Here is a 26,371-nt window from a genome sequence, read left to right as displayed (position 1 = left end):
CATTTGCATGGAATATCTTTTTCCATCCCCTTACTTTCAGTCTGTATGTGTCTCTAGGTCTGAAGTGGGTCTCTTGTAGACAGCATATATATGGGTCTTGGTTTTGTATCCATTCAGCCAATCTGTGTCTTTTGGTGGGAGCATTTAGTCCATTTACATTTAAGGTAATTATCGATATGTATGTTCCTATTCCCATTTTCTTAATTGTTTTGGGTTCATTATTGTAGGTCTTTTCCTTCGTTGTGTTTCTTGCCTAGAGAAGTTCCTTTAGCATTTGTTGTAAAGCTGGTTTGGTGGTGCTGAACTCTCTCAGCTTTTGCTTGTCTGTAAACGTTTTAATTTCTCCATCAAATCTGAATGAGATCCTTGCTGGGTAGAGTAATCTTGGTTGCAGGTTTTTCTCTTTCATCACTTTAATTATGTCCTGCCACTCCCTTCTGGCTTGTAGAGTTTCTGCTGAGAGATCAGCTGTTGTCCTGGTGGGGATTCCCTTGTGTGTTATTTGTTGTTTTTGCCTTGCTGCTTTTAATATGATTTCTTTGTGTTTAATTTTTGACAGTTTGATTAATATGTGTCTTGGCGTATTTCTCCTTGGATTTATTCTGTATGGGACTCTCTGTGCTTCCTGGACTTGATTAACTATTTCCTTTCCCATATTAGGGAAGTTTTCAACTATAATCTCTTCAAATATTTTCTCAGTCCCTTTCTTTTTCTCTTCTTCTTCTGGAACCCCTATAATTCGAATGTTGGTGCGTTTAATGTCCCAGAGGTCTCTGAGACTGTCCTCAGTTGTTTTCATTCTTTTTTCTTTATTTTCCTCTGCAGCAGTTATTTCCACTATTTTATCTTCCACCTCACTTATCCGTTCTTCTGCCTCAGTTATTCTGCTATTGATCCCATCTAGAGTATTTTTCATTTCATTTATTGTGTTTTTAATCGATGCTTGATTCATCTTTAGTTCTTCTAGGTCCTTGTTAACTGTTTCTTGCATTTTGTCTATTCTATTTCCAAGATTTTGGATCTGGGAAATAGAATCTTGGATCATCTTTACCATCATTATTCTGAATTCTTTTTCAGGTAGACTGCCTATTACCTCTTCATTTGTTAGGTCTGGTGGGTTTTTATCTTGCTCCTTCTCCTGCTGTGTGTTTTTCTGTCTTCTCATTTTGCTTATCTTACTGTGTTTGGGGTCTCCTTTTTGCAGGCTGCAGGTTCGTAGCTCCCGTTGTTTTTGGTGTCTGTCCCCAGTGGCTAAGGTTGGTTTAGTGGGTTGTGTAGGCTTCCTGGTGGAGGGGACTAGTGCCTGTGTTCTGGTGGATGAGGCTGGATCTTGTCTTTCTGGTGGGCAGGTCCACGACTGGTGGTGTGTTTTGGGGTGTCTGCGGACTTTTTATGATTTTAGGCCGCCTCTCTGCTAATGGGTGGCGTTGTGTTCCTGTCTTGCTAGTTGTTTGGCTTAGGGTGTCCAGCACTGTAGCTTGCTGGTCGTTGAGTGAAGCTGGGTGCTGCTGTTGAGATGGAGATCTCTGGAAGATTTTCGCCGTTTGATATTATGTGGAGCTGGGAGGTCTCTTGTGGACCAGTGTCCTGAAGTTGGCTCTCCCACCTCAGAGGCACAGCACTGACTCCTGGCTCCTCAATTTGGGATGATGTGTTGTCTATTCATGTATTCCACAGATGCAGGGTACATCAAGTTGATTGTGGAGCTTTAATCCGCTGCTTCTGAGGCTGCTGGGAGAGGTTTCCCTTTCTCTTCTTTGTTCTCACAGCTCCTGGGTCTCAGCTTTGGATTTGGCCCCGCCTCTGCGTGTAGGTCGCCGGAGGGCGTCTGTTCTTCGCTCAGACAGGACAGGGTTAAAGGAGCAGCCTCTTCGGGGACTCTGGCTCACTCAGGCCGGGCGGGAGGGAGGGGCACGGAGTGCGGGGTGAGCCTGCAGCGGCAGAGGTCGGCGTGATGTTGTACCAGCCCGAGGCGCGCCGTGCGTTCTCCCCGGGAAACCGCCCCTGGATCCCGGGACCCCGGCAGTGGTGGGCTGCACAGGCTCCCGGAAGGTCGGTGTGGACAGTGACCTGCGCTCGCACACAGGCTTCTTGGCGGCAGCAGCAGCAGCCCCAGCGTCCCACACCCGTCACTGGGCTCCGCGCTTTCAGTCGTGACTCGCGCCCGTCTGTGGAGCCCCTTTAAGCAGCGCTCTTAATCCCCTCTCCTCGCGCACCAGGAAACCAAGAGGGAAGAAAAAGTCTCTTGCCTCTTCGGCAGCTCCAGAGTTTTCCTGGACTCCCTGCCGGCTAGCTGTGGCACATTAGCCCCTTTCAGGCTGAGTTCTCGCCGCCAGCCCCAGTCCTCTCCCTGCGCTCTGACCAAAGCCCGAGCCTCAGCTTCCAGCGCCACCCGCCCTGGTGGGCGAGCAGACAAGCCTCTCGGGCTGGTGAGTGCTGCTCGGCACCGATCCTCTGTGCGGGAATCTCTCCGCTTTGCCCTACCCAGGTATGTGGGGAGTTTCTTGCCTTTTGGGAGGTCTGGGGTCTTCTGCCAGCATTCAGTAGGTGTTCTGTAGGAGTTGTTCCACGTGTAGCTGTATTTCTGGTGTATCCGTGGGGAGGAAGGTGATCTCCGCGTCTTACTCTTCCGCCATCTTTATCATTACTCTTATAAATAAAGAAATTTTATACTCTGTTCCTCAGTAGATGAAAAATAGCTATAAAGGATGTCACAGAATATTAATGGCTCTTCTTTATTGAGCACTTACTATATGCCAGGCTTTGGTTTAGTACCTTAGATACAACATGTCCTTTAGTACAGTGGGGTTTAATACAATATAAATATGGGTGATACTTCTTTAGGTGGGCAACTTGCTTTTACCATCACATACCCAGCAGAGTGCATGGCACATTCTAAATAGTCAAAAAATGTTCAATAAATGAATGAATAATCTTAAAACTAAGAAATAGGAAATCAGGAATTAACCTCTTCCCTGCTCCCCTGACACACCCTGAAACATAGTATCTTCCATAACAGATGACCTTGAAATCTAGAACATGACTTGAAAATAAATATTTTTACTACTCTCCCTTCATTTTCAATGGAAACTTTTTTCTTTTCTTAATCATATACAGTGAATATTATTTTGCTACAAATACAGGTCTTTTTCAAGAACACAATAATTTCAGACTCATATTTTAACCAAGTGATAAGTATGTGTTTATTTTACCAGTATCTTTGAAGGATATATCAAAATAAGTATATAAGTATATATAAGAATTTTATGGTCTCATGGTCCTTAATGTCCTTAATGTCTTTGAATTGCAAATTAATCATAATGCATGGTCTTTTCTATAATATGATGGAAAGTTGTCAGTGTTTTTAGTTTTTAAACATTTGGATTTTCAAATAATAAAATGTCTTAATGCTACCTTGGAAATATGGCAACTAAGCAAAGTATGAAAAGGAGACCCACTTTGGTGCTCAATAAGTTCTATGAAACTTTAAAAAAATTTTCATTGTTATCGTAAGTTGTTATAATACTGACTGAAAAACCATCATAGAAATGATAAATCACTTTATTTGAATTTGACATCTTAAATTATAAGAGTACAGCGTTATTTAGGCAGAGTTACACTTTCTAATGTTTCTATGAGTATATGAAGCAGTTTGAAATGTGGAAATACATTTCCCTGTATAAAAGTTACCTCATTATGTTTATTCTCAAGTATTTCTGTTAACTAACTTATTTCACCTCCAAACTAAACACTCCGTAGATAATTAAGTTATGGCTATTGTGCTGTTTGGCATTTTTTAAATTGAGGTAAAAGAAAAACGCTGAGCCATGTTGCATTTACATACATGCGTGTAAGCATTTATCATGATAGTTGGAAATACACACACAAAAGAAATGCTTTTGCTCAATATCTAGTGTAGAAAATAAGCATATTAGTGATACTATTAAAATAACAATGCAGGACATGGACAAATTACAAATTATACTGTTCTAGCCAAAATGTTTCTCAGTCTAACCCTATGGCCCTAAAATGAAAAAATAAAGAATTAAAAAAAAAAATGGATGGTGGTTCATTTGAGACAAGTGTTCAATTAAATTCATTTGTGATGATAAATGAGGTTCTGAGACATAGGATCTTAGTGTTAAATTTAACCAGAAAAAGTTTTAATCGAACAGTTTGTTATAGTGCTCTATATTATCCTATCTTATTATAGTAAAGCTGTAATCAAAATGACATTCTGTCTACAGTAGCAACTCTAGTGGCTAAAGAACTACATGTGACATGACCAGGCTTAAAGTTCCACCGTGTAGCATTTCTTCACCTTATTGACACACATATATTTACAGATGAGTCAATTCCTAATTTCCATATATAATACACCTTGTTGAAGCTGGTTTATGTAGAAATCACTGTGAAATTCCAATTAAGTGCTCCATTTTTTTATGTGCTCCTACTTGGACATAAGTCAAATGCTAATCCAGCTGAGCATGTGACTGCAGGGATGTTGAATGGTGTGAGGAAATAGCCATTTAAAACAATGTAGTGCATTAAAAACATGTATAACACTTTTAAGTGTTTGTAAACCACATGGTTTTTAAAGTGGTGAGCAAAAACAGAAACTCAAGTGTGATAAAAACAAAGTGACGAGTTAACAGATGCATTCAAACTTTTGTAAACCATTTAAGAACTACTTTGAAGAAGCTCTGAAAAGGGCAGAAAACAAGGCAATTTCAAGCAGATGATATGCATTTCAAAGCCCATCAGTATAATCTAGATGCAGTCAGTTTATCATTTATCATGAGAGGAACAATTCATTTTAGGTGTACTGAACAATATTTATGATAATACTATTCAAGGAATACCTCCTATACAAAGGCACTGGACTGGCTATGCATTTAACACTTGCTATTTCATTCATTAATATTCAACCTCAAATGGGCAAGCATCTGGAATGTGATGATGACTGGTCTCAGCACATTTTTTAAAAGACCAGGGAAAGGGCTTCCCTGGTGGCGCAGTGGTTGAGAGTCCGCCTGCCGATGCAGGGGACACGGGTTCGTGCCCCAGTCCAGGAAGATCCCACATGCCGCGGAGCGGCTGGGCCCATGAGCCATGGCCGCTGAGCCTGCGCGTCCAGAGTCTGTGCTCCACAATGGGAGAGGCCACAACAGTGAGAGGCCCGCGTACCGCAAAAAAAAAAAAAAAAAAAAAGACCAGGGAAACACAGATATTTTAGCACAGTATGTAGTTATTAGCCATGAGGGATAAGGATGTCATGCACACAGACTGTCAGTTAGCCAGTAAGAGATGGAACCCAGAAAATGGACATCTCCACATCTCCCCAGCTTTCCATAAGAGAAAAACGAATGGCTTTCCCTGTGGCAAAAATGCACGCTGTCAGGTTCTATAGCGTGATGTTAGGTTCCCTCAGCACAACACTTCAGGATACTCCACATTTTGTATCCTGCCAACAAATCTGCCTTCTGGGTTCTGTGGGAATCTCTTACGAATTACAAACAAATGAGTTAAAATTTCCGGAACAAGACTCTGAATCCAAATGACTAAAATCACTTATTCACAGAAAACTTCATGAAATTTTCATTTCTTAATCAGATGTTCTGACTTATTTGAAGACACAGAATCAAACTATCTATTAATTATTTTGAATGTTTAATTAAGATGGGAACTTAGAGGCAACTTAATGGTGAAATGACCTGGTTTTGTTTTTTTTTAACTTAACTACATGGTTCTGTGACAAAAGCATCTCACAGTCAAGGATGGTTACAAGCCTAGATACAGAAAAATTATTTTCAAAATTCTGTTGTCTAGAAAGCAAGCAAAATATTTTAAATTGTTTTTTATTATTTTCATTTTTCTTTACCAATGGAGAACAGAGAGAGTGTATCTACATGGGGTGAAACCACATTCTTTTTATTGTCACAGCAAACTGTGGTATTAACTGATTTGTGCTGACATTTCAAAGGACAGATCCTAAAGACCACTGATAAAACCTTCAAATAAATTTCAGGAGCTACTGCGATGCTATGCCGACTGGGCAGCACATTTTAGAAGGACAAGGAGAAACGAGAAAAGGTTCCAAGGTGTCTTACAAAGGCAACCAAAAGGTCAAAAAATACCTCTGGGAAAGAATAAAAGGGAATTAAATAATTTCAAAAGGATGGTTTTAATGACCTCCTTCAAGTGCTGGGCACATGGCACCAGGAATAAAGAAATCTAAACCCTTGACCTTGAAATACTACATAATTGAACTGACTATAAGGAATAGAGTGGACCCCCCACACACAAAAGACTCTAAAGAATGACAACCACCTGTCTTGAGTAGTAAGACCTAAGAAATAACACTTATGAATAAGGTGTGATTTATTTTATCACACAACCTGGATGGAATTCATTTATGTGATTCACGTGCAAACTTGCCTTCCATCACAAGGCTAAGCAAGTTAAGTCATCCTTTACCTTTCTGCTCATCAGAAAACAAGAGAAGTCTGCATTTATTTTCGCCTTGAGTATTTCAGAGACAGCAAAACAAAGGTCTTAATGTTCTAGTACAGTTCATGAGAAGATAAACCAAATGCAGAGTCTACTTGTTTGATTCTGTCCTTTTAATTCCACGCAAATAATACTTATTGCACATCTATCAAGTGCCACATAATGCACAGTGTGCTGGGATGACACAGATTAAAAAAGGATAGCTTCCCTCCCTGGAAGAATTTCTACCTTTAAATGTTCCGTACCTTACAGGTCTGAATCTGCTGATCAAATAAATGAAATACAAATATCTTCATACTCCAAATTCAGTTTTTTTTTGTTTTGTTTTGTTTTTTTTTGGTACACGGGCCTCTCACTGCTGTGGCCTCTCCCGTTGCGGAGCACAGGCTCCAGATGCGCAGGCTCAGCGGCCACGGCTCACGGGCCCAGCCGCTCCACGGCAAGTGGGATCTTCCTGGACCGGGGCACGAACCCATGTCCCCTGCATCGGCAGGCGGACTCTCAACCACTGCACCACCAGGGGAGCCCCAAATTCAGTTTTGTCCTATAAAATCTGAGGCATTTTCCAAGGCCATGAGATCTAAAATACATAGTACTGTGTGTTCCCCTAGCCAATGTTTCTCAACCCTGAATACACTTCAGAATTATCTGGAGTGCTTTTCAAAGATACAGATGCCCAGGCCCCACACCAATTGGGTTAACTCATGCTGGCGAGGAGTGGGCCCCCTAGTATACCATTTTTTTTCAAAAGCTGCACTCGTGATTATAATGTATAATCAGGATGAGGCCACTGAAAAGAACACAAAAGAATGCCTGACATGCAGCAGGCACTCAATAAACGTTAGCCTTTATTCCTACCACTATTATATAATTTGGGATCGATTCTAAGACAGCATATAAAAAGGAGCAGCATGGTCCAGATTTCCACTAAAATATACTATCAAGAACAAAGAAAAGAGTATTATTGTTAGGAAGCCTTTGTCAAAGAAGGCTTTAAGCAGGAAAAGCATCTTGATCTGGAAACTTGATTTGGAAAGTATTTGAATGGCAAAAGAAGAGAAAGGCATTCCAGGAAGGAAAGGTGGCATGAACAAAAGGAAAGAAGGCAAGGATGATGGTGACACCCAGGGCAGGTTAAGGAGACCAGCCTGACTGCTGGCCCAAGGCCAAAGATGTGAACATTAAGAATGTAGTTGGACACCCCAATGTTCACAGCAGCACTATTTACAATAGCCAAGACACAGAAGCAACGTAAATGTCCATCGACAGATGAATGGATAAAGAAGATGTGGTGTATATGTATATGTGTGTGTGTGTGTATACACACACACACATACACAATGGAATATTACTCAGCCAAGAATGAAATAATGCCATCTGCAGCAACATGACTGAACCTAGAGATTATCATACTAAGTGAAATAAGCCAGACAGAGAAAGACAAGTATCATATGATACCACTTACATGTTTCCACATGTAAAATCTAAAAAAAAAAAAAATCTAAAAAAATCTAAAAAAAATAAGATACAAACAAACTTACTTACAAAACAGAAATAGACTCACAGACACAGAAAACAAACTTATGGTTACCAAAGGGGATAGCGGTGGGGAAGGATAAATTAGAAGACTAGGATTAACAGATACACACTACTATATATAAAATAGATAACCAACAAAGACCTACTGTATAGCACAGGGAACTATACTCAGTATTTTGCAATAACCTATAAGGGAAAAGAATCTGAAAAAGAATATATATATATGTATAACTGAGAAAAAAAAAGAATGTGGCTGGAGGAGCTAAATGCAATTGATGGAATGAAGGTCTTGAAGGACAAACTGAACATTTTTATTTGATCTGATAGTCAAATGGGGATAATTAAGGTTTTCCTAAATAGCTTGATGATATGATGAAAGCTATATTTAAAAAAATCACCTGGCAGTAGTGGATGGGCTGTAGTGGAATATACAGGGGCTAAATGGAAGGATTCTACTGTGGTCATATGCTGCGTGGCAAGAGGTAACGGCCAGTTGTTTGGACACTCCCATTATTAGCACCTTCTCTTCCGTCCTCACAACACCAACAAGGGGGTGGAGTCTGGCTTTTCCTCCAGCTGTGAGGTTCTAGTTCATTGCAATTATCAAAGGTAGTCCCTTTCCCTTCAAGGAGTCTTCATTAGACAGCTGCCTCTCCCTTCAAGGAATCTTCATTAGACAGCTTCCAAAAAATGAGTTGCTTGACCAAGGGATATGGAAGAAGTGACATTCTGGAACTTCCAAGGCTAGGTTGTAAGAAGACTTACAGCTATTGCCTGGGTTTCTGGGAATGTTGCTCTTAGAACTCTGCCTTTCAGAACCCAGGTGCCATGGTATAAGAAGCTCCAGGCCCTTGGAAAATCCAAGTGTGAATGCTGGAACAGCTTTAGTTGAGCACCCCATCAGCAGCCAGCATCCCTGTCAGCCAAGCGAGTCAATGGACATCCATCTTGGACATCCAGCCCAGCTGAGCCCTCAGATGATGGCAGCCCCAGCTGACCTCTAATTGCAATGAGATTCCAAGGGAGAACCACCCAGCTGTGCCCCGTCGGTCCACAGAACCGTGAGAGAAAATAATAAATTTCTCCTTTAAGCCTCTAAGTTGTGAGATGGTTTCTTCACAGCAATACCCCTTTTCCAGTATGTATTTTACTTATGGCGGAAGGGTGGAAAGCTGTCTTTCACATCTTTCCCCGTATGTTGTCAATGGACTCTTGAGGTATGTGGCTGAAAGTCAAATGGTGAGCCTAACATCTGTGCTCATTTTGAAATGAGGCTCAATGCAGTTACATGAATTGCTTAGGATTATATAATCAGTAATTTAAAGACCTTAGACTTGAATCTAGACTTTAAAATTAAAGAAATACTGCTAAAACCAGCTCAGAAAACTATACATTCTTTTAAAATTGACTCAATTTGCCATTTATGCTTTGGAAAAGGTTTTGGCAAACTTTTATTATAAAGGGCCAGATAGTAAATACATTAGGCTTTGCAGGCCATGTGGTCTCTGTTGCAGCTGTTCAATGTGTAGTGCGAAAGCACCTATAGAAACTACGTAGACAAACAGAAATGACTCTGTTCCTGCTTTGAAGAATCTGACTGTCTTTTGGTTTCAGACCCAATCTAACTCTAGGGTAGGTTCAACACACCTAAATTCAATCCAGTCCTTGGTTAGTCTATTAAAAAAATTCACCAGCAGTCATGGTTTTTATTCTCTTTTTTAAAAAAAATTATATATATATATATATATATTTATTTATTTATGGCTGTGTTGGGTCTTCATGTCTGTGCGAGGGCTTTCTCTAGTTGCGGCAAGCGGGGGCCACTCTTCATCACGGTGCGTGGGCCTCTCACTGTCGTGGCCTCTCTTGTTGCGGAGCACAGGCTCCAGACGTGCAGGCTCAGTAGTTGTGGCTCACGGGCCTAGTTGCTCTGTGGCATGTGGGATCTTCCCAGACCAGGGCTTGAACCCGTGTCCCCTGCACTGGCAGGCAGATTCTCAACCACTGAGCCACCAGGGAAGCCCTTTATTCTCTTTTAATGTACATAAATCTTCTCAAGAATAATTCCTCCACATATTTTAATTTTGAAAGTATTAGGGATTTAAATTTTTAAGGAACAAGGAATTTTGAGACCTCTCAAGAGGACTGGTATAAATGTATACATTGTATATTCTATTTCTGATGGCCACTTAGAACTAATGAAATCAAGGCTGTTACGGCATGCATGGTGCCTGAACATGTGAAAGAAAAGGGAAAAACCTAGTTCATCTTTGGAATATCTATAAACAAGAAGGCAATTAAATATTCAGCAATATATAGAAAAAGACCTGATGTTTTTTTCCTTTCCTTTTCCCCATGCTTTGTTTGATTCTGAAACAAAGTCTAAAAACTTACAGAGGCTTTCTGATCTTTGACTTCAGAGAATTTTAGTGCCTTCAGTTTACTGTTCATATAACTTACAAAAAGAGTGTGCCCCTGAAATACTCCCAACTAAGAGCTGGCTGACAAAATAATAACGTTATTAAAGATAAAATCAGTTATGGTAACTTTATATAAAGTGATGAATCACTCAGCATTGCCAAATCCAGTATTGACTGGAGGCTAAAAATAATGAAAGGGACAGATTCCATTCAAAGTGGAAACATTACTGAAAGTAAAATAAAATATTTTTGGAATAAAATATACAAGGGTCTGGTAAGCATATTATATGTTAAGGCAAAAATCCAATTTCTTACTAAGAAAGTTTAAAATGGAAGCATGATCTAATGAAGTCTTTAAAGAAGGATTCTAACAAGCATTCCTAGATAAAAATCATATTGTTTCTTTCTACAGTTTGGCTTTTTATTCCTGACAGATTCCAGGTGCATTTGAATGAAAACAAAGTGATTAAAAATTGTTTTTAATTTTAATTTAAAATTTTTTAATTTTTAAAAATTGTTTTAAATTTTTAATTTGACATAAAAATTGTGTACCTTCACTGTGGAAAGAAAAATGACAGTAATTAAGGTAAAAAAACTTTATTTAGGGGCTCTGTTAACCCAAGATTAAGTGGACAAACACTGTTTTAAGAGCTACAAATCAAGCCTCCCCAAAAGATATAAAATGGATTCTAAAATTATGGGAGATATCAACAAGAGAAATAGTGTGGTGGAAAGTAGGTTGAGGAGAAAATAAGGTATTTACCCCCCAACTCTAACATAAAAACACATTTCTTATGCAAAATATTTGATAATCCTATTGATTAATGACTTATAAGACTTTAGAAAAACCTTATAAAGCAAGGTTACATAGAAATATGAAATAAATGGTAACTTATCAGTGACTTTTTTTATGAATCCAACAAAAACCTTACATTATGACTTCAAATTATAGAAGTTAAAAACTAAATCGAAATAAGCAGGATACCAAACAAATAAAATCTGCCTCAGGAATTCAGACACATTATAAACCAGTCTCACAACATGATCCAATGGCTGATTTGTTAACTCTTAGAGTTTGAGAATAAAGAAATTTATGACTCCAAAAAAAAACAAAACACACATTTGTTTAAATATTTGAAAGACTATAACATTTTTGCTTCTGTAAAAACTTTCATAGCAATGAAGCTAAAAGTATTTCATGAACACAGCTATTACCTATGTTGCTTCCCTTACTTTCAACTTGATACCATCTCTATCATTGTTCAGCAGCAAAACTAACCGTAACATGTCTTCTTACAGCAAAAAGAGACTTTTTCTGGTGGGCACAAGAACAGGATGGAGGCGGCACACTCCAAAAGGAATACAACGGAGTCTAATGCACAGCATTGGGTCCCACATCTGAGCCACACTGATGGCAAACAAAAGTAGCTAAAAATCACTGTTGCCAATTCTTTTAAGTTGCCCACAATATATGACATCCTTTGGCTTCCTGACACGACCCTGAACCCTCTGGAGCCTACATTTACTTCTGCATAAATCCGTACACAATTTTCTGGGCATTCAAACCACTGTGCCTCTTAAAATAATCCTCAAATCCCTAAAGTGAGTAAGAATTAAGGGAGAAATTCTAAAATGTTTCTACTTGCCTACTGTATTTACTCCTATTTGATTATTAAACCTCAGTAATAAAGCTTCAATACATGTTAACAGATTGAAATTTCTTGCTGTTAAAGCAAAGTAGAGAAGCATATTTTAGGGACTGGGAGAGGGATAGGTGCTAAAGTGAGAGGCAAATAAAATGCACATAAATTGCTACCCTTTTGTAATTCCAACTCAGACATTATTTTGGAGGGAGTGTGGTTTTCTCAATCTGAACCAGAAGTAAAAGGACTGTCTCTTAATCCTACTGGTTCTCGTCACTGCAAGAACTTCCTGAACCTGAAGTTGATGAACTTGGGGACCAGATAACAATTTGTTCAGAGCTGAATCCTCATGAACTATGTAAAAGTTATTAATATGTTCATATAAATCCAAAGATATGTTGAGCAGATTATTTTTAAAAGTACAGGTGTAGTAAGAATATTGTTTGGTATTATCTACAAATTCCACCAAAGGATGTTTGGGGTGATACCCTGAGCAAGGAACTACCAGCATGGGTCCCAACATTATCCTTTTCTGGATCCCCCATTCTCTTTGTCCTGGTTCTGGGTCAGTATCATCAATAGTCAAGATCCTGTGACTTTAATTTGCCAAAACAAACCTAAAGCATAGCGTCAGCAAAAATAAATGACAAACTCCAGCTTCATAAATCAAATCGCAGTCTTCAGCTGGACTGGAATCCCCACCTGGAGCACAAATTCATCTTCTTCTCCCTCTCTTCTCTTAGATGTAAGAGAAGCTATTTTGTGTCACACTTTCAGGGTATCTCAGTGAAAGCGGATAAAACTACCAGTTGGAAAAAAAAAAAGACATAAGTGCAAGTAGTTTAAGACAGAGTCAAGGATTAATAGGTCAAGAGTAACTGGTGGACAAGAAACTCAGAGTGCACGTGACGCATTAATTAACAGCCCTACAGGGGTACCAGAAAAAATACTATGGATCTGGTTCCATTTCTGTACTACATGGTACAACCTACTTGACAAAATTACTTTAAAAAAAAAGAACAGTTCAATTCAACTATTCAGAATAAACATTTGCTTTCTAATCCTTTTATATGCAGCCCTAGGAGTAGATTTAATAATCACTAAATTACATGCAGGAAATTATCTTCATTTCAAACACTTTCTAAAATGTTTAACATAACAAATGTTACTGAAAAGCAAGGCTATTTGTTCCACTTACTTTGAAGAAAATTGGTGGCATAACTAAGAGAAATTTTAAATTTTCAGCTTTTTACATTTCAGGACCCTCTTTAATATACAAAAACATGGATATTTAAATCTAGCAGAATAGTCACCAAATAATGACATTAATGAATTTCTGGGGGAGGATCTCTGATGATTAGGATTTACTTGAAAAACCTGGTTTCATTAATAAACTATAATATCCAAAATTCTTTTTTTCACATACAACTCCTGGAGGTGAATCTACTCAACTACCTGTTACTACACTAAACATGCTCCTTTCAAACTTTGAAGAATGCCCTCTGATTTTTTAAGTTTTAAACTACTCTATATACACAACTTGACAACATACAGCTATGGAATGTTCCTTTGCTTGCTCTAAATACTTAAAGGATTGCCCGTTTTCAGGGATGAAGTACTGACAGCTAAACTTTCATCCATAATCTGTAAACCTGTGTTACTAACTGTCACCACCTTTCAGACACGTAACAAGATGAAGGGGAAGGCCAATTTCTTTCCTTATGGGCTCAGATATAACATCCCAGTCTGATTTATTATTGTGATCCATGCAATTGGTTATCCCATAAGCCCTCATTAGTTTTCTCACATTCAATGAAAGACTAATCCAAGGAATATGGAGATTTGGGGCAATTTTCTTCTCTTTCACAAGACCACAGATGTTTAAACTGATACTTCAGACAAAAACAAAATTAGGAAGTGGAATAATCTTTGTAGGAAAAAATTGGCCTATTATGAGAATTAAAGCAGCTAACAATTATGAAAATGCTTGGTAAACCATAAAGTAGGACAGAACATGGACTCTAAGCTTCACAGGGGCAGAGACAGTCATCTGTTTTGTTCACTGATTATCCCAATGGCCTGGAACAGTCTGAACACATGGGAGACAGTCAGTAAGCATTTGCTGAATGAATGAACTATATGGTATAATTAATAGTGGGTAACAAAAATAATGAAGCCAAAATGCATGCAGTGGCATAAATCCCCTAGTTAAATGGTGCTGTCTTTCACCAATGCCCTTAAAAAGAACTCCGGGGTTTTCTTATTCAACATCTAGACTGGTGCACTCAACAAATTAAGTTGAGAAAAAAACGAGTAGTCAAATACACCGAAATCATTAAAAATCACATTTTGTGATCCACTCCTAAGTTAGTGTCTAAAGGATTAGAACTGGTTGTTCACTGATGTTTCAGAAAGAAGTATTTTATCGTTCTGAAAACAGTAGCTTTTCTAAATCTCCTTTCTACTCTTTACAGAACGTCAATCACTATTTCACCCTCATCTAATTTTCAGGTGATAGCTAACATTGTCAGCACTCATTATAACTTCATAATTCTACACGGTACAAAAGAATTTCCACATTTGGTAGGGCAAGAATCTGTCATTTAAATAAAATTGGAGCACGGTTCAGAAAGCTATATTCTCTGTCAAAAAAATTTTTAAATGTTTTTAAGCAGCATATTTGTGGGCACAAATGTATGGGGTTCTAATCTTAAGATATATTTTGAGTTTCAAAAATTAAATGCATTCTTCACAAGAATGATTTTTTTGAAATGTTATTTGTTCAAATAAAAATTAACCTAGGAAAACACCAAATCTTCAATAAGGACTGAAAAAAAATTAGGAAAAATATAGGCTTAAGCTATATGAAAATACTTCAAAGTGAAATTTAAGTTCTTATACTCTCAATTATTCCAAAAAGCATTTTTGCATTTTGATACTTTAATAAGTGTACAAGAATGAGTACGTTCTTGAAAATAAAAATAATGTAGTTAGGAAACCCTTTACCCAATAATCGTAACATTTTGAATGAAAATGAATAGGTATACAAAATTATTTTTCAGTTATTGAAATGTCTGCATTTGATTCGCATTTGGTTTACTTAAATTTAACCTGTAAAATCTACAAAGGTTACAATTAGCTTTTTTGAGGAGCCAGTCATGATCAAGAGCAACTTAAGAATTCTTGAAAAACAGTTTCTATGAACACAATGCCAAACCACCAAAAATTATACAAATCACCAAATTTTCTTGAAAATGTTATTTTTATGGTCGTTATTTACCAGCTCTTGTCTACACGAACCTGCTTTACACGTTTGTAATTTTCCTAATACTTCAAAAAGAACAGAGTGGCCCAGATTTCCAAGGCACATCAACTTTGTCTTAACTGTACTTGCTCCTCTCCCAGCGTGCAAAAAGGCTGCCTAGAATTTAGGTTTTACACTATGTGAATGAGACCGGTGCTAATATAATTATATTTGTTCCATTCTGTTAGTAACCATTTCAAACTGAAAGACCAGGACAGGTTCTAAACATGTTCAATTCTATAAAGCCATTAGCAATAAATTTGATTCGGCAGTTTGGTGGGACAATGAAATCTGCTGAAAAAGCGTCTATTAGTCATTCTGGACAAACCCACCGGGATTTAAAGAATGAGTTAAGATCGTCCAAGGACGCAAGCCAAAAAAAAAAAAAAAAAATTAATCCAACTGGATCTCAGTTTTTGAGTCTCTAAGAGGCTTTCCCTTTCTCACTGCCAATTTCGGCAGCCCCTCCGTAAGCTTTACCTAATATATTGACTAAACTGTCCGCATCCTCTTCCCAGTCACGACACTTAGGTTTTATTCGGGAATAAAAACAAGCAAACCAAAACTGCCCTTCGTTTGGTAAATTCTCATTTATTGGCGAACTTCCTACTCCAGGTGCCAATTAGGCTGTTCCAGCTCAGCACGAAGAAAAAGCCAGGCTCGATTTTCTTGCGTCTTAGTGATCCAAATGTAAGAGTGAAGAAAGCCAAAACTTTGCGCAACTCTTTTTCCAAAGATCTCTGCGAGCGTTCTGCAACCGCCTCGACCGTCGCAACGGCTTGAAGAGGCAAAAGCCCCCAAAGCGGGCCGAGCGAGGCTCTCCAAGCCAAGAACTTTCCAGGGAACGGGTGTCGCGCGGCCTCCGGGACAGGAGCGGGCGGGTGGAGACGCTGAACTTGGGAAACCCCGTGAAACTGGTCCTGCGAACCCAGAGATCTCAGGGCCGGGGCTGCCCTTTCGGCTAAAGCCAGGAGGTGCCTCCAGGGTTTCTTCAAAAAGGCCTTAAACTCAAGGCAGCCCTACCACTTGTAGAAAGAGGGGACGGATAGGAAGCTGGTGGTACGCGAAGGGGAGGAAAATCAGTTAGTGGTGGTACCCTCCTCACCCCCGAGGCGGCATCTCCACCCAATCTCTAGATGCTCTCGGAAGGTCTAGGCCCGGGCGGATTCCTGCGCACTAGGGCCGACGCGCCCAGGTCTCGGGATCCGCAGGCCAAGAGGCGCCGCGCGCAGCTGGGGAGGGGAGAGCGGACTCACCTGGGGTTGATGGCTGGAAGGCACAGTCTCGGTCCCCCGGAGCCCGGCCCGGCAGCCTGGCGCCGTCCGCCGAGGGGCTGAGCACTTGAAACGCCCACCGCGTGCTGTAGAGCGCTCCGCTGGGGCTGACTGGTTCTGCCGCGGGGCACAGCTTGAGCGGAACCGGGCTGGCGGGCAGGGGCCGGACCTGAGCGCCCGCGGCGAGAGCTGCTGCCGGGCCGTGGGGCGGGGGCGGTAGTAGCCTGTGCGGCGGGGCGCCCCCAGCCCGCAGCAAGTTCTCGATCAGGAAACTCTTGCCCAGGTTGCCGAAGCCCGGCGCGGCGGGGAAGTTCAGCAGCGCGGAGGAAGCCACCACGTCCCAGTAGGCGCCGGCATGGGCCGCCACGGCGCTGGGGAGCATGGTGCGGCGCCCCGAAGCGCTGCGCGCCCGCTTCCGGACCCGCGCCCCGCGCGCCGCCTCCCGCAACGCTGGAGCGCGCTCAGCCGGGAAAGGAGGCGAGAGCACCGCGGACGCCGGCGGGTAGGGAAAGATTATTTTCTGGGCTGGGCGGTTTTTTAAAGGAGGGGAGGAGTGAGTGTGGGAGGGGGGAGCTGTGCGTTTCCTCTGCCCGCGGCGTTGGCTCTGGGGGCGCCGGGGGAGTCCCTCCCGCCCTCTATGCAGATCCAGACTTTTTTTTTTTTCTAGAAGGCTGGAAGGTGTGTCCAGCCCATCCATTCATGTCACCCGGCCCACAAAGTGACAGACGCGGCCAACAATAAGGGCAACCCCGAGAGTCCGAGCTTTGGCAAGGGGAGGGGACGCGTAGCCGGAGGAGACGGGAGTGGAGGCGACGGGAACCGGGCGCTCGCCCCCTCCCAGCAGCCAGGCCCCGGCCCTCTCTAGGGAGCCAGCGCTGCCCCGGGGGCGCCAGGGCGCGTGGACGCCCTCGCGGAGCACCCTGAGCGCGGGCGGCGCTCTCACCTGGAGAGCGCTCGGCGGACCACCTGTTGGGCGACCCCTGGTTCTCCCGTGTTGGTGTCACTTCAGGGCATCCAGGGGAGGAGAATGGTGGTACAGATGAAAAGGTACCTTTTCAAGAATGGGTTTGTTCGCGTATTAAAATGTGGCCCCTGTTTGTTTGTTTTTAAGAGGAAAAGAAATGTTTTTCTTGAAGACTTTTAAGAAATTTCTCAGGTTCCAGCAATTCATTTCCAGTGACTTTTTAGTAAGATTTGATTTAGGAAGCACTCAAGAAGAGGTGATCTAATAAATTTTGATCTAGAAAAGGGGATCTTGGTTGGAGTTGGTTAAATGGCAAACGACAGATGCTTGAGTCCAAAACCCAGGAAGAAAGCCACCACCAAACCAAAGGTGGCTGGAGCCTCCTCAGAGACCCGGGTGTGAACACTGAACTCCTTAGAATTATAGTTGCTCTTTTTTCCCCTAGAATTGTGGGTATTTTCAATTTATTGACAGTCTGCCAAATAGAGACTGGACAGGTGAAAAAAAGCATGTGTGTCATTAAAAGTTCTAGTTAACCACAAGGCAACCTCATTTTCAAAATTTATTTATTTTAAATTTATTTATTTATGGCTGCGTTGGGTCTTCGTTGCTGCGTGCGGGCTTTCTCTAGTTGTGGTGAGCGGGGGCTGTGCTTCATTGTGGTGCACAGGCTTCTCATTGCGGTGGCTTCTCTTATTGTGGAGCACAGGCTCTAGGCGTGTGGGCTTCAGTAGTTGTGGGACGCGGGCTCAGTAGTCGTGGCTCGCAGGTTCTAGAGCTCAGGCTCAGTAGTTGTGGTGCGTGGGCTTAGTTGCTCCACGGCATGTGGGATCTTCGCAGACCAGGGCTCAAGCCCATGTCCCCTGCATTGGCAGGCAGATTCTTAACCACTGCGCCACCAGGGAAGTCCCAGCAACCTCATTTTGCTCATGACTGTCTATGTCAATGGAGTGTTTACACTGTGACTTCTCTGTCAGTTCACACTTCCCACTATCACTCTCCTGTGCAAATTTTTATGCATTTATTTAGAGTACAGTTTTTAAAGGATGTCTGCAAAGTTTGGGGTCACATGTATAGTTTTACTCTTTACCCTAAGAATAATTTTGTCCCTAGCTTCCATTTACTTAAAAGCTGGCTGGAGTTGCCAGGTTTGTGAGATAAATTTCCTCTTGAAAATTCACCTGGTTGATTTGTGTTTCATTTACACTTGGTATGTCCAAAGATTTTTAAAGGTCCACCCTTCCCCCTGCTGCCAAATGGGAGAGAAGCTTCTGGCAAGGCTGGTGCATGTTACTAATATTCATTTACTTATTGATTTAATCAACATACCTTTACAGAGCATTTCATGTATATTGAGCACCTGTGGTGGTCCTGGGAATATATAGAGTAAAGAAAGATCTTGTCCTTGCCTTGTAGTTCACAGCCTAGTGAGGGAGAAAAACAAGTAACATCTTGTAATTTGGAGAGAAAAGTGTGAGAAAACTTCCAGAAATCTCCCCTAAACTGAGTCCTAAAAAGTGGACTGTGGTTGAGGATAGGATGTGAAGTAGTAACCTTTGAGATTAGCAAGGAATAGAGAGATTATGTCATCGCTGCCATTCCTGTATCATAGCCACCATTTATCCAGTGTTTACATTTAGACAGGTATAGCACTAAGCACTTTACACATTTTAACTTGTTTATCTCCACAATAATCTTATAAGGTTGGTGCTATTGTTATCCCAGTGTTACCATGGGGCCCAGAGAAATTTAAGTAACTTTCCTAAAGCTGAACAACTACCAGGGTGATAAGGCTGAGACACAATTTAAACTGGATGATTCCAAAGCCTTGGAACCTTTAAGTTCAACTGTCACCCTCTCCACAAACCTGCTTTGCCATGCTAAATGGTGTTGCCTGGCCGTTCGAAGAGGGGCTGAAAAGCAAGTATTCCTTTTTTTTAGTGGAAGGTGACAGTGAAGATTTGAGCAAAGAAACTATTGGGTCAGCCAACTTGCCACAGACAGATAAGAAGCAACTGGAGAAATCCAGACACAAGATGATGTGGAATTTAATAAGGTTAATGGTAAGAAAATGGAATGGAGGAGATAAATATTGTAATGATTGAATCAATAAGACTGGATAATGCAGTTCTCAGTGGGGGGTGACCCCCTCCCTCCCCAGGGGACATTTGGCAATGTCACAGCTTTTGTTTGTCACAACTTGGCAGGGGTCGGGGGTTAGCTACTGACACCTAGTAGCTGGAATCCAGGGATGCTGTTAAACATCTTGTAATGCACAGGAGAGCTCCCAGCCTGAAATGTCAGTAGTGTGGTGGCTGAGAAACCTCAGCTATAGAGGATAAGGGAAGAATATAGGATCACTTCTCTGGTTTTCTGGTTCAGTGACTGAGCAGATGCCCACTTATCAAGATGGGGACTTGTAAGAGGAGGAGGAGTTTTACATGGGGATATGAACAAAAGGATGGAGATAGATGTTCTGGTTGTTTATGAAATCTTCGAGGGCGAATAATGTAGTGAAAAGGGAAGTGAGTCAGGAGATAGATGCTGGGGGATACCAACATGGAAGGATGGAAAAAAGAAAGAGGAGCTGTGAAGGAGACTGAAAAAACAATCAGTGAAGATTTGAAGACAGAGACCAGGAGAGAATGGAAGACAAGGGAGAGACAGTTTCAGAAAACTGGGAATGGCAAGCTTTGGTAAAGAACTGCTGTATGCTCAGCAGTTTCTTCTTCCAGCTGGACAAAAGCCACAGTGCATTTCCCAGCCTCCCCTGCAGGCTGTGTATGGCCGATGGAGTAATAGGGGAAGTGATCTATTTCTCCTCCAGGGCTGTCCCCTGCTAACAATCCACACAGTCCTCTGCACTCTTTGCTCTTCAGCCACCAGATCAGAGGTCCAGCTGAGGACCCGAAGTCCCCAGGGCATGGTGGAGCCACAAGGTGAAAGGAGCCTAAGTCTCTGCATCACCCTGGAAGGCCAGTGACCATGAATATTTCCATGAGTAAATTATGACATAAGCAAAAAGTAAACCTTTAGTAGCTAATGCCATTAAAATTGAAAAAGTTGATTTCCACAGCATATCCTCACTTACCTTAGTTAATATGCAACTCTGTAAACGCTTCAGACCAAAAAAATAACTTGATTCTAAGTGACTAGGGCAAGAAGCTTTTCATAGGGAGCAAGAGAGGCAGAAATCAGTTTGTGGATGATTGAAGGTCAATAGAAGATAGGAAAGTAGAGATGGAAGAAACATGAGGGAAAAGCTAAAGGGAGTCATGGGTTAAAAGAAGAGATGAATATATCTATATGATGAGAAAAAAAAGAGGTGCTACAGACAGGAGGCTGAAGGTTCAAAAGAGGTGGGGCTGTTTGATGGAACCAAGAGAGGCGATGAGCCCAGCACAGGCTGGCTGGGCTCTTTCTTTCCTGGTAAAGCAGTGTTCCCGGCCCCAGGCCCATTCTTACGCAACCAAGTGGGGGATGATAAAGACTGCCTTTCCCAGCAGTTATCTTTATCTTCAATTAACACCAGACTTCTTTAGTTAGTTTAATGAAAGTTACAAATTATTTTTCAGGCGATCAATAAGTGGTGTTTAAGATGTGGAGGGAAGCATTCCATCTTTATGTGAAAGCCTTTAACCTCCAGAATGGAGCCCAAGGCTTATTTCTGAACCAGGCCTGTGCTCAGCCACTGACTTAGAGAACTGATTTCCTAAACCCAGCTAGTATTAGCAACATCCCAGGACTAGAACACTGTCACATTTCCTCAAGCAAATCTCTCTTAGAGGATGTGACCTTGAAAGGGCCAAGAGCTGGACATTACTGAGCTTCCAAAACCTATTATATGACTGTCTCTGTACCCACTTGCGCATAAATGTTTTAGTACGTCATAGAATTCAGTCTGAACGCTTGCTTTCACACCTAATGGTAGTGGGGTTATGGGAATGGCTCTATATCCCTTAATTCGCTTAACTAGTTGTTAGAAGCTACTGATATTTATGAAAAAGAACCTAATAATTGAGAATGCACAAAGAGGCTCAGCCCATTTTGCTATATAGAGTTTTCATTCCTTAAAGAACCACCTTGGCCTATGCTAAGATCTGGTCCAAAAAAAAAAAAAACATCATGACAAACTTAAATGACTTCAGGGTCAGATGCGTAAAACCTATGGGATAGCCAGGTATAAAATAATGAGTGCAAGTTAGCTAGTAAAGAAGGGTGGGAGGGGGAGAGGAGGAGAGGAGGGGAGAGAGCCTGTAGGGAAAAGTGTAGGTGGAGACCTATATTGTCATTAAGCTGGAGAAGCAGGCTGGGACCAGATTGTGCCTTGTATGCAGCACTCAGGATTTTGGACTTTGTCATTAAAGCAATGAGATGTGCATAAGAAAAAAAATTGTAACTGTGTGTTGATGGATGTTAACTAATCTTATTGTGGTAATCATTTTGCAATATCAAATGGTTGTGTTGCATACCTAAAACTAATATAATGCATGTCAGTTGTATCTCAATAATGTCTGTCAGTTGTATCTCAGTCTCTGCATTGAGATATGATCTCCTATGTGCATTTTAAAAGACCACTTCTGTGGTACGGAGGCTATGCTAAGATTTGGAGAAAACTGGGATTGGAGACCATTAAAGTAATCCAGATAAGAGGTCCCAGGAGTTTGGGCTGGGTTTGTGGCAATGATAATGGAGTGAAGCAGGAGAATTTGAGAGCTATCTAGAAGGTATCTGTGAATTTAGAGTCTGAGGAAGTCTTGTCTCTCCGTAAGGAACCAGTATGCTTAGTTTTATCAGACCGTGAGAACTATATAGCCATTGTGTTTCCTGATGTGTTTTGAATGCCAAGCAGTTGAGCTAATTTTAGAGTTCAATGGCAGTAACTCCCTTAGCCTGCCTTTCCCTCATCTCCATCCTCTCCTTAGCTCACTTTACATCTTTTATGTTTATTTTAATGTTTCTGTTATATGTGTATCCATTTAGTGCATCTCCTCAAATCCTTTAAGTGGTAAACAGATACAACAAACAAGGTATCTCTCTTTTTATTTTAAACTCGCATGCTTAACAATAGTTCCATTAAGACCTGGACCTCTGTGATGGAGTCTGAAGAAGCTCTTCTCATCCCTCCATGATCAGCAGAATTCTTCCTTTTGAGCAGGAGAGTCTCTGTGCTTGGTGGAGAGAGAAGCCTTCTCATAGCCTTGGTAACACAGACACTGGATGAAGTCCAGGATGAATTGCTGACCTCTTGTTGGCAGCTTCTGAGCACCTGCTCCAACAATCAGACCTCTTTTAAAAGGAGATGAAATTGTGAGGAGCTAGGCTCTGTTCTCAACTTAAAGGAGAAGATTCAGGAACCCTTTGTATCCCTTTTAGTAACCTTTAAGTCTGGCTGGTGCAGGGTTACTCAGGGAGAAACAAATATTTCCCAATAACTGCTAACTGTGTAGTTTCTCTCCATAGCCCAACACACACTCACGACTCAGAGCCTTAGGCAGATTACATCCTAATCCTTGAATTAGAGGAAAAATATATTTTAAAGAAAAACACAGGGATATGTTAAGAGTTAGGCATATTCAACCACTTCAATAATCATTACTCAATTGATTTCTATACAGTTCTATTCTTTCCTAAACATTCTCCCACTCCGTCTACCCCATCTCATCCCATATACTCTCGGGTCTTTGAAATAAATTATAAAAATCTGGCTCACCTCTGAAATATGTTTTCAGTGTTGATCTGGCAGGACTCATGCTCTGATTGTCCTGCTTTTCCTGCACATGTCTTTCCTGGCTGGCTCTGTTGGCATTGGTGTATTATTTTGCCATGCCTCAGGCATTGTTCATCTCCGTGCCCTGCATTCAACCTTCAAGCTCTATTTTACTGACTTTCTTCTGTAACTGGGAGACTTCCCAGTTTCTTTCCAGGCCATTCAGTTTCTCTGGCATTCCTTGCTCATTGGTCATTTCTAACCACGTCCCCCCTTGTACTGCTTGGCCCCAAGTGAAATGTGAGAACCACTGAAAGATTTTGAGGAAATTACCCTGGGTGCTGCTGAGCAGCAGCCTTTTCAACCGTTTCTCATTAGCTCAATGTCCTCAGAGTCACAGGTGCCTCTCATTCATATTGAAATCCTGCAAAGCTTTCTGGTTGGCCCTGAATTACTGCTTTGGACAAAAGGAAGGATACACATTGCATCGTGAATTTTGTCATGTTCCCCAATGTTTACACCAAAGTAGTCCCTTCAGATGAACATTAAGTTGTTTGCATTTACTACCAAAATTATGAAGTACACACAGAGAAGTTAATCCCTTGTGAAGCTCCACTCTAAGGCTATGAATCCAGGCTCTCTGAACCAAATTTAGTTGTGTTCATCGCCTTGCTTCAGAGTGTCCTTTCTCTGGTGAGACTTTGTTTCATGTAAAATACAACAAGTATTTTAGGCCAATAAACAAAAATTAATCCCTAGAGTTTTTTCTAGTCCCCCAGTCCTCTATTGAGTTTCACAGCTTTGACTTTCAAGCATTGCTTGAAAGTCAACCATTTAAATTGTGGGGTGTAATTCTGCAGTGGCATTCCTTATGTTACTCCGATACCCTCCCTGTTTTTCAAGTTACTACATATATTTCACTGTCTCCATCATTCCATCTAGTAATCACCCCAAGCCCCAATCCAACACTTTTGCTCTAGCTACACGTTCTTCATTTAGCCTACACACTTTGACCAGTCATTCAGCAATGAACTTGTGAAATGGCACACCACTTAACTGAATGACACACCAACATCTTTCATTTCTTCTTCCATTGAAATATTGCATTAGGGGCTTCCCTGGTGGCGCAGTGGTTGAGAGTCCGCCTGCTGATGCAGGGGACATGGGTTCGTGCCCCGGTGTGGGAGGATCCCACGTGCCGCGGAGCAGCTAGGCCCGTGAGCCTTGGCTGCTGAGCCTGTGCGTCTGGAGCCTGTGCTCCGCAACGGGAGAGGCCACAACAGTGAGAGGCCCGCGTACCGCAAAAAAAAAAAAGAAATATTGCATTACAGATTGCATTGTTTAATTAGATAGATTCTGCCAAAGTCTCACCTTTTTCATAGAGCATAACTACTAATTAGTCCTCTAATTAGGTTCTTGTTAGATTTGGAAATAATAAGTGTTGATTTCTTTAAAATATTCTACAACTCTGACTTCTTACTAATTCAAATGGCCTTCTCCTAGGCAACACTCTCTCAATGTAAGGTTTTATTCTACTTGTTCCAAATGTATGTAATGTTCAAAGATAGGGATAGGTTAGTTATGCTCTGGTAACACATGACTCCAAAATTGTAATGGCTTAAAGCAATAAAGGTTTATGTCCATCTCTGTGGGCCATAACTCTCCTCCACATAGAATTTATTCCTGGCTTCAAGCTGATGGAGTAAACTCTATCTGAAGTATTTCTGGCCTTTTGGTAGAAGGAAAAGAAACTATATCAAAGTACATACTAACTCTTAAAATTTCTGCCCAAAGAGGGCACATGTCACTTCTGCTCACATTTCGCTGGCCAAAGCAAGTCACGTGGCCATGCTTGAGTTCAATAGGGTGAGGAATAAAATCTTCCCATAAGGAGGGACACTGTACATGTGTGAACAGTTATAAAGTGCACTACAGTATCCTAATCATCTAATATTCTGCATTAATTAGAAATCAAAACATACATATAATACTACTGGGTTATAAAATCAAAGGAAAATATGATGATAGAAAACAATAAACTCGCTTCATCATATAAGGAATTATCTTTGGTTTGCCTGAGTACTAACAAAGCCTCATAGTAATGCAATTAAATTATTTAGTTAGATACCTATGCAATTTTTTTCTTCATTTATTTCCATTAATTATCTGGATTTTTCTTACTTTGCCTAATATAGCTATGAAATTGAGATAGCATTGAATAATTTCTAGTGATATTTTTGTATAGTACAGATCACTGATATCAGAGTTTTAGACATTTTCAACTGTAGCTTAGATGTTTCTATATAAACCATAGTCTTCTTCAGTCATTAAAATAACATAACTATTTATTCTCTAAAAATATGTTGTTTCACAAACTACTCCAGTTAAAAATAGGGGAACAAACTTCTCCCCTCATCACCCTTTTTTTTTTTTTGAGTTGAAGATATTTCCTTGCTTCTATTAAATGTAGTTACAGTTAACCAAAAGATAAATACAGCTTTTTTTTTTTTTTTTTTGCAGTACGCGGGCCTCTCACCGCTGCGGCCCCTCCCACCGTGGAGCACAGGCTCCAGACGCACAGGCCCAGTGGCCATGGCCCACGGGCCCAGCTGCTCCGTGGCATGTGAGATCCTCCTGGACCAGGGCACGAACCCGTGTCCCCCGCATCGTCAGGTGGACTCCCAACCACTGCGCCACCAGGGAAGCCCAAATACAGCTTTTTAAAGGTGAATTAATGCCCTTTTGAGCTATAGCTGCTACCAAGCATCTCCCAGTTTATTTATTCAAAAATACTTATCAACTGCTCTAGTACTTACAGTGGGCAAGGTACTGGGGATACTGTAGTAAGTAAGACAGAGATGGTCTCTCCTCAGGGCGTTTAAACTCTAGTTAAAGAGATAGAAAATACATTATTAAACAAGTAAAATAATTATATGCTGTTGATAAATGATAAGAAAAAATGAAATGGATGCTGTGTTTAGGGAACGAATTGAGATGGACTGAATAT

The 26,371-nt window shown here is 41.1% G+C and overlaps 1 protein-coding gene across 1 annotated transcript in view; it reads right to left on the bottom strand.

Annotated features, from left to right (window-relative positions):
• The window catches only part of DBX2 (developing brain homeobox 2), a gene marked incomplete at both ends in the record, with an annotated part of 45,213 nt that extends 28,141 nt beyond the window's left edge, over positions 1-17,072 (bottom strand). Inside the window, one exon of the mRNA XM_081249094.1 lies at positions 16,673-17,072. Coding sequence (XP_081105220.1) covers positions 16,673-17,072 — 400 coding nt within the window. The remainder of the gene's footprint in view (positions 1-16,672) is intronic.
• Positions 17,073-26,371: the final 9,299 nt, after the last annotated feature.

This window comes from Mesoplodon bidens (genome assembly GCF_964165515.1).
Source record: "Mesoplodon bidens genome assembly, chromosome: 11".
Lineage (NCBI taxonomy): Eukaryota > Metazoa > Chordata > Mammalia > Artiodactyla > Ziphiidae > Mesoplodon > Mesoplodon bidens.
Note: the sequence above shows the minus strand (reverse complement) of the source record. Positions and strands in the feature narration are given on the sequence as shown.